This window comes from Anser cygnoides, chromosome 6 (genome assembly GCF_040182565.1).
Source record: "Anser cygnoides isolate HZ-2024a breed goose chromosome 6, Taihu_goose_T2T_genome, whole genome shotgun sequence".
In the NCBI taxonomy this organism is placed as follows: Eukaryota; Metazoa; Chordata; class Aves; order Anseriformes; family Anatidae; genus Anser; species Anser cygnoides.
In genome coordinates this window covers 16270903-16284230 of record NC_089878.1, presented here as the reverse complement: position 1 = coordinate 16284230, position 13328 = coordinate 16270903, and the positions used below count along the sequence as shown (strand labels likewise).

The following is a 13328-nucleotide window of genomic DNA, read 5'->3' as shown; positions in this document are numbered from 1 at the left end:
ATTATTGTCCTCTTTTTTTCCTCTCACCTTCCAAAGGGAAATAGCAATATAGCTCTCTTACAGTGAGTAGAGGCATCTTTAATGTAATGTGTCTTTTTTGATTCTCTGGCTGGAATAGCTTGGGCAAGGGGGGAGAAGGGGAATAAGAAGCAAACAACAAAAAACCTTCAATATTTCAACATCCGTTTGTCTTCCGAAGGCGAAATGATACAGACTTGTTATGAAAAAATCAAGGGTAGCTAAAATTTAGGTTTAAGTAATGATGCAGAAATCAAGTCAGTATGTATTACAGATTCTGGGAAGCCAGTGCCTCATATATTTGCATTTTCATGTATTTAGTGGTTAGTCCTTAGACTGCACAGTTCTCAGAAATGCCAAAACATGCAAGCATAGGGACTGTGATGAATTAAGTTTTTTGGACTAGAAGGGTTGCAAATATTTCTTTTCTTTTGTAGGGAGGTGATAATGAACTGATACAGTTACTTACAGACATCCTACTGTGTATAATTTGGAAAGGCATTGAAAGATCTGATGATGATGCTTGGATTGAGAGAGGACAAGTATTTTCTGCACTGACCAAACTGGGAATATCTAATGAGTTGTTGCGACCGTCTGATGAAATAAAACTCAAGTGAGTGTACAGCACAAGGACAGGTTCTGTAACTTTTTTGATGAAAAGGGGAAAAAAGTAAGGGTCTTTATTAAAGCTAGGAAGGAGTGGATGTTTCTTATCAAGATACAACTTTCTTTGCTCTATATTCATATGTTGTCAATATATTTTGCTACCTATTTGGCAGTGTAATGTGATTGTAAGGTTTTGAAAATCTGTATCCCAGGCTTCATGCACTTTTCAGAATCTCTTTTGCGTGGTTGGCTTATCAAGAAGACGATAGTTATAGCTGTGGAGTGAGAGATTCAATTAAATACTTAATTGGATTTTTTTTAAAGCCACTTATATTTGGAACATGTAATAATTACTTTGGGATTTTGTTTTATATGCAGCCTGCTGGAGAAGATGTTAGAATGGTCAGTCACTGATAACAGAGATTCAAAAGCTCTCCCTACGCACGCTGAAAATGCCTTCCGGCTCTTACTAATTGTACAAGATTTCCTGCAGGCAGAGGGACTAGTTAATTCAAACTTGTGGACAGAAAAGGTACAGTAACTGCATAATGGAAATACTGTATATAGGCTGAGATAGTAATTAAAAAGTTGTCAACTTGGATAATGTTATCTCTTCTAGGTGTATGTTTTTAAACTAGATATTAGGGAGTGAGGGCTCATAGTGAAATGAATTAGATTGTTCCTTAATGAGAAAACATTATAAATACTATGGGGAATATTGTTATTGTTGCAAGTTAAATAGGTCTATAGTGGTACTCTTTATTGAAAATCTAAGTCTTTTCATACTAACAAACATCTGATAGGAGCTAATATAACAATGTCACTTGTAGTCTAAGAAAATTTGGTACCTGTTATCAGAATGTATGACTCAGTGTGTGTCCTGAATAAAACACTGTCCAAAACCTTGCTTGCAATTGCAATGTGAGGAATATCACTGCTAGGTTTTTACCCATATTGGAGTTTTACCATGTTTTTGTGCATATATTTGTAAATAGCTCTATTTTACATACCCAGGGAGTCAGAAATATGAATTCTGAGGAAGAAAATGACTAGCAAACACAGGAAGTAATAAGATAAAGAAACTTTGTCTATCGGCTCTGTTTCCTGTCTTCTTGATGTAAATTTTAGAGATCCATAGTGTGCTTCATTTTTTTGTATTAGAAGCAATGTTTGTTTTTTTCTTGTACTTTCTGAGCAGTGTCATTGCTTTTCTATTTTTTGAGGCTTAAGGCAAGAGAAGTATTATATGGAAGCCATAATTATGTCATAATAAATGCCTAAAAGAAAAAAAAAAAAACTTAGCTACTTGTTTCTAAACTTAGTTACTTGTTTCTAAAAGTGCAATGTTAAGAGTCATCACAACAGAGTAATTGCTAAGCTGTTTTCCACCATGTATGCTTAGAAACAAACACAGCTTAATCACAAAGCTTACATTTGTTTGTTTTTAGAAAGTCTGCTCTAGGTAAAGGTTTTGCTTTTAGTTGTGATCTAGCTTTGTGAAATCTAATTAGAAATGAGATCTGAACTTTGGAGAAATAGAAGTTGTGCTTATTGCCAAGTCTGAATTGAAAATAACAGTACTCTCATAAGTTACCTTCCACTGTGCCTGGGAAGAATTTAAAGCACTGTAGTATTTTAAGCAAGAGAGCTTTCAGCCAGTCGCAGAAGCCTTCACATGAGTTTGGGCCTTAACAGAATAGAATGGAATAACAAATATTTGAGTAATTTATTAGGGAATTCATCAAGGTATATTTGTTCTGAACAGACATGTCTAGGTAGTAAAATGTGTCACTTACCTTAGGAATAGCTTCCTTTCATAATAAAGCTTGGATGTCGCCTAATCTACTGACAGAAAGGAGTGCCTCCTAATTTATTTAAGATACTGATAGTTATGCATTCAAGCATTATACTAAATCAGATATTCATGAAAGAAGCCTTGCTTTCTTTCTCAGTGTACCATACACATTACTGTTGCTGGTAAGCTATGTTAGCGTTACACTTACATCGCCTAAGACAAAACAAAAGAAGGAAATAAAAACCTATAAATACTGAACCATAAATTGCAAGTTGGTATGATATCTGTAGTATTGGTAAGCATGCCTTTTCAGTTGTAGTAATCCTGTTCCTGGAATCTGCAACATTTTTAAAGAATTGGAATTTCCTGCAGTTAAGTTACAGGTAGAAGACAGGCATGTATATGCTGTTTTTGGCCTTACTGGGGAGGTACTTGAGTTAACATGCAAGGCTAGCCATATTTTATAGTCCAGTATTTTTTTCAAATGACTGGTGTAGCTGCAGTCTTCTGAGATTTTATGGTTTTGGGTAAGTTACAAGTGTGAATTCGTCAGTTCTTTGAAATTACTGTATCTCCAGCTGGAGTATTTGCTGACTATTTCTGACTTGTTTTGCTTTATGAAAATCTTCCGCTTTTATAATAGCTCTTGGAGGAGTTAGTGACTCTCATGGATAGCCTGTCAGTCTGGTACTCTGCTGGCCCAGAAGCAACCTGGCTTTCACAGGTGCAAGTCCAGTTACTCCTTGGATTCATTGCACAAGACAACTTACAGGTTTGTTGCAAATTCCTGCAAATGGCAGTGTTTAACGTGCTCATTTGGTGTAACTGTTGTGGTTTTGGGGGATCTGCTTACGCCATCAAGTAGACTGATAGCAGTCTTTCATCCTTGTATATGCAAATGTTTTATCAGGTCTTGCCTTTTGCAAGCTTACTCTGCAGTCCTGTCAATGTGCACAACCTGAGTATGTGAACAAGATAGAGGGCAGGCTGTTTGAAGATGGGGCAATGTAGGTGCTAGTGGCAGTAAGATGGCAATCCGGATTGTGACTTTTCATTTTTACAGTAAAATACACTTAGTGGTTTCAGGTTTAGATAGAATAAATGCACACAAACCTGAGTCTGGAATAATGAACCCTTCAGAAAAGCCAGGACTGTTAGTTTAGATATGTGATTGTCTTAATGCAGCTAAGTGACTCATGTTGCAGCTGACTCAGCTTTGGTCATCACAGGATGAATAAGTGATCAGTGTCCGTATACAATGTATGTGTGCCCTCAGGCTATCTGAGATACAACAAGAATATGTACATTCTCCTGTGCTAAAAGATAAGTACTCAAAATTACTATTTTGAGGATTGCATTCATTTTTTGTTGTTTTTCCTGTGTAGGTCTGTGCTATGGCAGCAGCCAAACTAAACACCCTTCTTCAGACTAAAGTAATAGAGAGCCAACCTGAAGCATGCTACCTCTTGGGGAAGCTGGAGGGCATCTTGAGTAGATCAATAGAAGAGAAAACAGAAACGTATTCATTTTTGATTCCCCTTGTTCGGACGCTGGTATCCAAAATTTATGAACTTCTCTTCATGAATTTGCATCTCCCTTCTTTGCCTCCTACCAATGGCAGCCCCTCTTTCTTTGAGGACTTTCAAGAATACTGCCGCTCTGATGAGTGGCAAGTTTACATTGATAAATATGTAAGTAGTAGATTGTTTTTGTAGCATCTTCTCCTCATTTTGGACACTACAGCAGAGGAATTCATATTCAGAAATCATGTTGCGCTTTTTGTTTTGTTTTGGTGGAAACAGATTATTCCAAATATGAAGCAATATGAAGAGAATTCATTCAGACATGGTCATGAGCAGATGGCACTTTATTGGAAAGATTGTTATGAAGCGTTTATGGTGAACATGCATAAACGAGATCGGGAGAGAGGAGAAAGTAAGCTTAAATTTCAGGTAAGGTTTTGAGTTCTTCTAAGAGCAACTTGCATCTCAGGATTCACATCATAAAAGATGGAGAAATTGAATTCCAAGATGACCAAATTCAAGTTACTGCAAGGATGCTGATTGTTTTGCTGAAGACTTTATGGGCAGTCTGACTATATACGCTTCTAGTATATGCTTTTTAGTTCTATTCTTTCTATTTAAGCGTCATACCTATAAGCAGAGTTATTCCAAGACAGTAGGTCTTTCTCCATAGTACAGCAACCTAGAATTATGCTTAGCTATTAAAACCTCTTCCCTGTTATGAGATGAGTTAGTGGTGCAAATTTGACCCTGCTTCAATGAAAACACTTAAAACCGTTAGCAGTTCTTACTGTGTGGAAAAACTGTCTGAAGTGACCTGTCCTTATAAGGTTCAGAATCCATTCAAGTGCTAGAATTTACTGTTAAACTACAGCAAATGTCATAGCTAAGTTACATTTCTCTTGTTTTCCCTATGTTGCCTTAAGATTCATGTAGTAAGCTTTTCTTTATTCTAGTAACTGTAGGTAGAATACAGTATGAATCACATTCTGGAATACCAGAATTTAAAGAAAAAGCCTATTTACCGTAATTGGATTTTTCCTAGTGACCACTTTTCTGATCACAAAAAATTGCCTTCATTTGGATTCAGCATTGGTAACCCTCTCCTCAAGCCTTTAAGTCAGTGTTTGGTGCCATTTCTTCCAGTACTAAGCTTTTTAAAATTTCTCTTGTAAGCAGTACCTTAAATTTTCAGAAATGTCTTTGCTGAACTTCTTTGTTCATTCTTCATTTGCAAGCATTCTTGCAAATTGCAAAACTGTTATTTCAGTGCTAGATTTATTTTTAATGGTCTTTCAGGAGCATTTTGTGGAACCATTCAGCAGAAAGGCTCGACAGGAAAATCTGCGGTACAACAGTATGCTAAAGCAACTTAATAGTCAGCACACAGCTACTCTGAGACAGTGGAGAGCAGCCCAGCTTTACTTGCTCTCTGAACGTGGCCCTTGGTCAGAAATGTAAGAGCAAAGTTCTTTGAATCAAACTGTGTATGATGCTTGAAAGGAATTTTCTCAATGATTAACTTACTATTTCGTATGGTTAGAACCTTGTCAAATTGACTTGGATAGCCATTCTTGAGATGTAAAGTTAATATTGAATTCATGCTTGATAATGTTTTCTGAATTTTAATTATCAAGATAAGTTTAAAGTACAATGTTGAGCTGGTTACCTGGTTACTAGATTTTTTCGCCAAGTGACAAATAAAAAATTGCCATTTTTATGCACAGAGCTAATTTCAATTTAAAAGACTACAGTTTGCCTGTCTTGTCTTTTGGGTGAGTTCTGGGTAGAGATTTTTTGTAATCTTCTAATAGTCATTAACTGAAAGTGTAAACAATTTGCTGCATTTCAATAGGAACTAAATACTGCTTACAAAATGCTTTAGGATGATCAGAGCCACAATATCAAATCACAGTTAAGATGCAGTTTACTGCTTATGTGTTTTGCAGTCTACAGATGGGTGGGTGACTTCAGGATTTTTCTAAATATGTATTCTTTTGGAATTAATTCATTCGTAGTTGTTTTTTAACCTTTTAACTATTTTTGTGGATATTCATGTTTTTTCACAGGAAACAGCATCCTATCCACTGGAAACTTTCAAATGTGGAAAACTTTTCACGTATGAGACTAAAACTAGTGCAGAATTACAACTTCAACTCTCATCAGGATGCTAGTGACCTGAGAGATAATTTAGGTAATGTTTTGCTATATTTACTAGCTTACACGGTTTCTTCAGTCTTCACTGATAGATCAGTGTATTTAAGAATCAGTATATTGTAGGTACTTAAATCATGATTTGTCTTTATTTTTCCTATAGTAAAATGTGTAACATAAGAGAGGTGCTTTGACCTGAAACAGCATCTTCCTACTGGAAAGAGTACTTCATTTCCTCTTGCTCGTTGAAGAGTGTATTTTTACTGAAGGAAAAAATAATTAAGAACTCCTTTGCTTTAAAATAAGCAGTTATATACCTTTCTTGTGTAGTCTTATTTTTTCAAGAAAAATAAACAATGAGATTAGAATAAGTAGGCAGTATTGTTTTAAAAACTTTAAACATTTGATTAAAATGTGTAGGTATGAACTGTTGCTTTTTTAAAAGTGTACCAAACAGCTGAGTTGCAGTGGAGTAATCTGTTCTTTAAGTTAGGGTTCTTGGATATCAAGATGCAAACCAAAATAAAATAAAATAAATCTCAGTCATTTAAATCTCAGTCTTGTAAACCCAAGTTAGCAAAAAAGACACAAAGTGTATTTCCATGAAGCCTGCATGCTGTAAGAGTGTTTGGCAAAACACTGCAAAATATTTTACTGGAAATGTCCTATTAGAGTTCAGTTTAAAGCTTTTCTGAGGTGTTTCTGTATTCTTTTTATAGTTAGGTGAAATTCATAGAGGAGGGAGAGAGATAATAGACATATATAAATATATATAATAATTTATGATATACTTTGGCATTCAAATTCGATTCTTTTCTGAACTGTACTTTTACCAATTAATTTGACATATATCTCAATGTAATTGGAGGAGCATTTTTAAAGTGTTCTGCTTGCCCAACAGACTTCTTAAGTAAGAAATCTAGTTACTTGTTACTCAGATAAAAACAGTATTCAGCAGTAGAAGATAGACTCAGTAGTTTAACTTTCCAAAAATGCTGTAGCAAAAAAAAAAAATCTGAGCTGATGATGTGTCTATTACAATAGGTGTGCACCAGATACAGCCCTCTAGTGAGTCTCTACTTCTGGAAGTGGTAAAGCAGGTGAAAGTGAGTGACTTGGAAGATGATGTACTTGAACTACCAGAGGAAGACACAACAGCCAGTTCCAGTATGTAAGTACAGGGGCACAGAACAGTTGAAATTTGTTTCCGTGCTTCGGAAGTGGGAAGGAATGGGAAGCAAATTCTGGAGTTAATTAGCATGCGAAACTTCCCTCTTTGCCTGTTCTTAACAGTCCAATTCAGGGCTCTGTGATAATTGTGAACGTTAGAAAAGCTGCTATTGGATTTCTTGTTGTAAACAGCAATACATAAAGAAACTCAAGGAAAAGAAGTTCTGAGTACGGAGTACTCAGATTACAGAGAAGATGCTTGTGAGGATTCATAAGTGATTGACTGTCCACGGTTGGTCTGAGGCTGCAGAGTTGTTGAGGCTTTCTATGATGTACCTTGGTTATAACTCTCAAGAAATGGTCTACCCTGCAAAGGCATAGACCAGACTGGAACCAGCTCGTCTGCAGGTGCCAGAGCTGTTCTATGTGGCACCAGCTGTATAATGTGGATATTTGCCTAACTGGCTTTAATTTAATGGAGTCCCCCGATTCTCATTCAAGGAAGAAGGCCTGCTGCATTTCCTTCATGTTGCTTTGTGTACAGGTCAGGGAGAAGGAGACGGTAAATGCTTCATTCCAGTAACTCCAGTTACTGGATGCATGAAGTTGTGCATATGCTTGTGTCTCTATGTAGAGACATGGCTTTTTTTTTTTTTTTTTTTTAACTTGGAGTGATACTTCAAGGGGAGTCAAGTTCATTAAGCCTGAGACTGAAATAGCAAGCCTGAAGAACAAGGCTAAAAAATATCTAGTAGTCTAGTTTGAAACATTCAGGACTGCTAATGAAAGTAACTTCATATAGTCATTTATGATGTACTTTTAATGCACTTCAAATTTGATTTTTTTCTGAACTGTGCTTTTGCCAAGTACCTCAGCAATTGTATTATCTGCCCAACCCCATAACACTTAGTGGTATTTTTGTAGGGATGAGAAGGATGAGCAGAGTCAGAAAGAAAAGCTAATATTGTCTGAAGACTGTGAACTCATTACGGTAATTGATGTGATACCTGGCAGACTGGAGATCACTACCCAGCACATCTATTTCTTTGATGGTAGCCTTGAAAAAGAGGAAGGTGAGTGTGACCAATAGCTTCTTCTTTACAGTGCAATTCAGCATTCTGCTTTTAGTAGGCTGAGCTTGATTTTTTGGGAATGAGTGCCAAACTAATTGTGAAGAGACATGGTGAGGATCTGTAATTAATATTCCTCTTGGAGGTCAGAGGTCAGCTGATCACTTCAGAATCCTTAATCTGGAACTATAGATACTGACCTGTTAAATTGATTCGATATTCTTAGCATTTCTTTATTAAAAAAATAAATAACATCTGTGCTGACTGTCTAGTTAATGAACAAAATGTGTCATTTCCTCTAAGTTGTTTCTTAAATGGCACTTATGTTCTACATGACAAATGTTTCACCTGTACATTGATTAAAAAGTTGTAGTAAGTAATGATTAAGAAGTAGTAGTATGTAAAAATTAACACAAACTTTAACGGAATATGCAAGGCTAAGTATGAAAACAGTGAACTGAAACATTTGACCAATAGTGGTAAAATAAAATAAAAATAAAAAAGAAGAAACCAATATATCAAGAAGCTGGCCTTTTGGAAATTCTATCTACAAAAATTTTCTGTTTGAGCCCAACTAAGAAATGAAAGGGGTTTTGGTTTATATTTTTATCAACAAAATACATTTATAAAGTGTCTTTGATCAGAATGCAAAGATGTTCTCCATCCCATCAGATATTTTCTGCTGTCTCAATCTTTCAGTAGAAAATGAAGCTAGGAATATTTTCTAGCAAAATGGTTAACTAAGCCACGTATAAAATTTGCTCTTTCTAGGGTGATTGAAAATAATACTGTATTGTGTGTATATGAAAAGTTTTTGATATATTCCAAGTCAGTAATCAAAACATTCTTTCTAGGGGTTGGTTTTGATTTCAAATGTCACCTTTCTCAAATTCGAGAGATACATTTGCGTAGGTACAACCTGAGGAGGTCGGCTTTGGAGATCTTCCTTATGGATCAAACCAACTACTTCCTCAACTTCAATAAGGAGGTACACATTTCCCAGATTTCCTTGATTTGTGTTATTAGCACAAGTGTCAAGTTTTAGTTCACTGATCATATCTAGTTCGAGTCTGGTGTCTTTCATAATACTAGAGCATTAATAACAAAATGTTTGCTAGATACAGTCATTATGGGAAATTAGACTGCAGTCTCTGAAAACCTCAGTCTGGCATCTAGAAACTGAGTAATTGAAAGGATGAATAAAGCAAGGCTTTTTCCTGTCTCTCTCTTTAATAATACAGAACCATTATTCAACTAAAATTATATCAGTAATAATCTAACTTTAAGCCCACACATCTTTAAAAATAATCTGAGTATATTAATTACAAAGTAAAAGAGTTTTTATTTTACCACAACATTGGAAATCATTGAGATTTCTGTATTCCGTAGTGTAGGATTAGTGAACTTTTTGTTCCTCTGCATTACTCTAAGTGATCCGTTGTGGAACTTTCAGAACTTAAGGTGAGTTACATACTAGTAGGTCAGTTAAAGAATAGCTGCTGTAAAATGGCTTTTTAAATAAATAAATCGTTTTAATAGTTTGGTAGGGAATATAGCAGTATGGCATAACTTTATTTGAATAGCAGTCTTCCTAGAAGAGTTCTGTGGGAATAATTTTTTTGGTGTAACATCAATAAAAAAGAAGTCACTTCATAAAGTATGCTGCCTTTATATCCTGAAATTGAAGGTTTTATATCTATACACAAAAGGTTTAAACAAAGGTTTATACAGCAAGAGACAGGAGTGCTTAAAAGTGTAACCATGTTCCATTTACTTCACATTTTAATTAACAGAGAAATCGTTTAATTGTCAGCTTTAATTTCTAGAACAAATATTTCTATGCTGTTTTCAAACAGGTAAGAAACAAAGTATACAGTCGAATATTGTCGCTGCGCTCTCCAAATATTTCTGGAACCAGATCTCCACAGGAACTCTTTAAAGCTTCAGGTTTGACGCAGGTATGAGACTTCAGCATAAACGGTCTAGAGCATTCCTCTGCTTCTTGAAGAAATCCTGGAAGGCTCCAGAGTACTGATTTTTTTCCAGTATTTTAGATGGCAATTGCCAACTTCTGTACCCTCAGTCCAGTGTCTGAACTTTAACATGCATATTTTTAGAATTGTTGTTTTGTTGTTGCAATCAGTGAGTTTATGCCATGGTAAATGTATAGAGCTCAGCTCTGACGTGATTATGGCAAGTGTTCTAACAAGAATGGAGAATATGCAGCAGACTTGCTTCTAGTTTTAGTCCATGGTCCTTAATGTACATTTTGGAACTTCTCTCAGTACACGTGCAAACAATGTTCCCTGCTATCTCTTCATGATAAGGCTTTCAACAAAGACCATGTGAAGACTGAGTATGAAGTATGGTGTTAAAGGAATTGGTAACTTTGGTATAATAATAAAATGTCAAAATGTCTATATTACCCTAAACATGGATAACTTATCTAAATAGAGTAAATATATTTTTATTTTCCATCTGTTTATGACATGATCGTGGTTTTCTCTGAGGGAGGGAGCTTTACAGACGAGATGAAGAATATTGGGAGTACTTCACTTTTTCTTTGTTTGCCCAGGGACATAGGGTATCATGTTGCATACTTAAGTAGAGGAAAACATTTTCTGTAATGAAATGTCTCCATCATGCTACAGAAAGATTTTGAGACCTTCTGAACACAGCTCTGTCTGTTCTTTGGTTTAAAATAGAATAATGGAGCAGAGGAGCAAGGACACTAGATTTACAAGTTCCTGTACTGTTAATCAATGGGAGAACAACTTATAAGCTTTGACCTTAAAACTTGTATAGATTTCAAAATTCTGTTCCTCTTTTACCTTCCTTCTCTTTGTTTCTTTCACTTGTGTGATGCTTCCACTTTTTTATTCTGGGGCAGCTAATTGTCAGCTGCATTATATTTTGAAACAGGACTGGTATTGATCACAGACACAATTTCAGTGAATTTCAGCACAATCAATGCATTTCAATGAAATATAATGCTTCAATGAAATGCAGTATGATCACTGAATCAAAGGGGAAATAAAATCGATTATGACAAATTAAATTTGAACATTCATACCGTGCTTATAGACTTGTGCCTTTTACTTGTGAATGCTATCCTCTAGCAGATAAATACTGACAAGACGTGTAGTTTGCAATAGTAGTAGCTTTGATATAATGACTTCCATGGTATTTTTTTTTTCTTTTTGTCCTTCAGAAATGGGTGAATAGAGAAATATCCAATTTCGACTACCTTATTCAGCTGAACACAATGGCAGGACGAACTTACAACGACCTTGCTCAATATCCTGTGGTAATTTTAAAAAATTAATTTTTTAGTTTTTGCTGAAGGAGTGCACTTTTCCTGTTTCAAAAGAGGGATCTTTAGTCTGTTTGATCTTTGAATTTTTTTTTCAGTTCCCCTGGATTTTACGAGATTATACTTCAGAAGAACTGGACCTGAATAACCCAGCAGTCTTTAGGGATCTGTCCAAACCCATAGGGGTGGTAAATGAGAAGAATGCTAAGGCTGTAAAAGAGAAGTATGTATTTGAACACTTATATTAGTCTTTTCTGAGACTTGAGGCTAATAATACATTTAAATAAATAAAGTGGTGACACTAAAATTTTTTAAAGCTAATTTTATAACATCACAGATGCTTTCGCAAAGATTGTTGATTCTTTGTTCCTGCTGCATTCAGATTAGTTAGCTTATACAGCACTGAAAGGACAATTTACTGTTGTAAATTTTCTGTTGTTTCTCAGATGTGGAGATGAGAAACAGTATGTAGAGATACTCAATTTAATGGTCCAGCAGTTTGAAGAGACATACTGTGTCCTATATTTGTTTCAAGATGAGGAATGTGAAATCATACTGATGAGTTGAGCTGTCTGTTCTGAAAGGTAGCACTGATCCCTAGATCTGTGCCTCCTGTTCTTTTTTTTTGAGCATAGATTATTATCTTTGAAATAAAATATAACTCAGTCACTTCCAGCAACTCCTTTGTAGGTAGGAGTGACAAGTACTTATGTCCACACATCAGTGTAGCTATCCTTCCTTTTTGCTAGTGTGAGGAGTGAGTGCTGTCATACCAGATTGCACTTGCCAGGCTGCTTGCAAAACCATCTTTTTTCAGAAAACTTGGAACACGGAGCATTTTCTTTGAATGATGAGGGTCTATCCCTGACTGTAATGAAACTGGTTTTCTAGCAGTATGTGTAGCTGTAATTTCTCTTACTGGCCTTGTGATTTAAAGAATATATCAGCCAGATGGTGGCACAGTGCTGTAGAGGGTTTGCCAGTAGAAAAGGAAAATTGATATGAGTGTTAAATAAATCTCTTCTCTGCATCCTGAGACAATCACACATGCTTGTTTTTTTTTTTTTAAATCTTGCAGGAAACTCTCACAAGTCCTTTCAGTAATAAATATTCAGCTTTATTCATGTTTTTATTTGTTTTTCTGTTTTATCTCTTACGTAAAGTTATGCTAAATCAAGCTTGTCTTGCCCTTTATCCAGTTTCTGATGGCTGATAGCAAATGCCTAGGGAAGAGTATAAGAATGGGTATGCAAAGGGTGATCCATCATCTCATGTACCTTTCTGTCTTTCTGTAGTCTTTTGCTTGGGGACTCTGAGCCAGAATTTGAATTCTCATGTTTAATAGAAGATGATGTGCTTTTCTCTTACAAATGACTATGATCATTTCTTTTGAATCCTTCCCTCCAATAAGTACAATTCACGTGTGTATCAGCTGTAGTGCTCAATTGTATTTAGGGTTATAAATATTTTCTTTATTGTATTTTTTTTGCAGATACGAGAATTTTGAGGATCCCCTTGGGATGATTGACAAATTTCACTATGGAACACACTACTCAAATGCTGCTGGTGTCATGCATTACCTCATTCGGGTAGAACCTTTCACAACACTTCATATCCAACTTCAAAGTGGCAGGTATACTGTGAGCATGTAAACAGAGCCTCTGTTTTCTTCCTTATTT

The 13328-nt window shown here is 35.6% G+C and overlaps 1 protein-coding gene across 11 annotated transcripts in view; it reads left to right on the top strand.

The window, feature by feature from the left end:
* NBEAL1 (neurobeachin like 1) overlaps positions 1-13328 on the top strand; it is an 86132-nt gene that overhangs the window by 51799 nt on the left and 21005 nt on the right. For all 11 annotated transcript variants that reach the window (XR_007162497.2, XM_048061590.2, XM_048061594.2 and 8 more), the window contains 14 exons: positions 456-631; positions 1003-1156; positions 3063-3191; positions 3805-4110; positions 4222-4371; positions 5242-5399; positions 6012-6136; positions 7141-7267; positions 8191-8339; positions 9191-9324; positions 10193-10294; positions 11548-11643; positions 11748-11872; positions 13142-13282. Coding sequence is in view for 10 of the 11 variants with exons in the window: in XM_048061590.2 (XP_047917547.1) it covers positions 456-631; positions 1003-1156; positions 3063-3191; positions 3805-4110; positions 4222-4371; positions 5242-5399; positions 6012-6136; positions 7141-7267; positions 8191-8339; positions 9191-9324; positions 10193-10294; positions 11548-11643; positions 11748-11872; positions 13142-13282 (2072 nt within the window). In the remaining variant the exon portion in view is untranslated. The remainder of the gene's footprint in view (positions 1-455; positions 632-1002; positions 1157-3062; positions 3192-3804; positions 4111-4221; positions 4372-5241; positions 5400-6011; positions 6137-7140; positions 7268-8190; positions 8340-9190; positions 9325-10192; positions 10295-11547; positions 11644-11747; positions 11873-13141; positions 13283-13328) is intronic.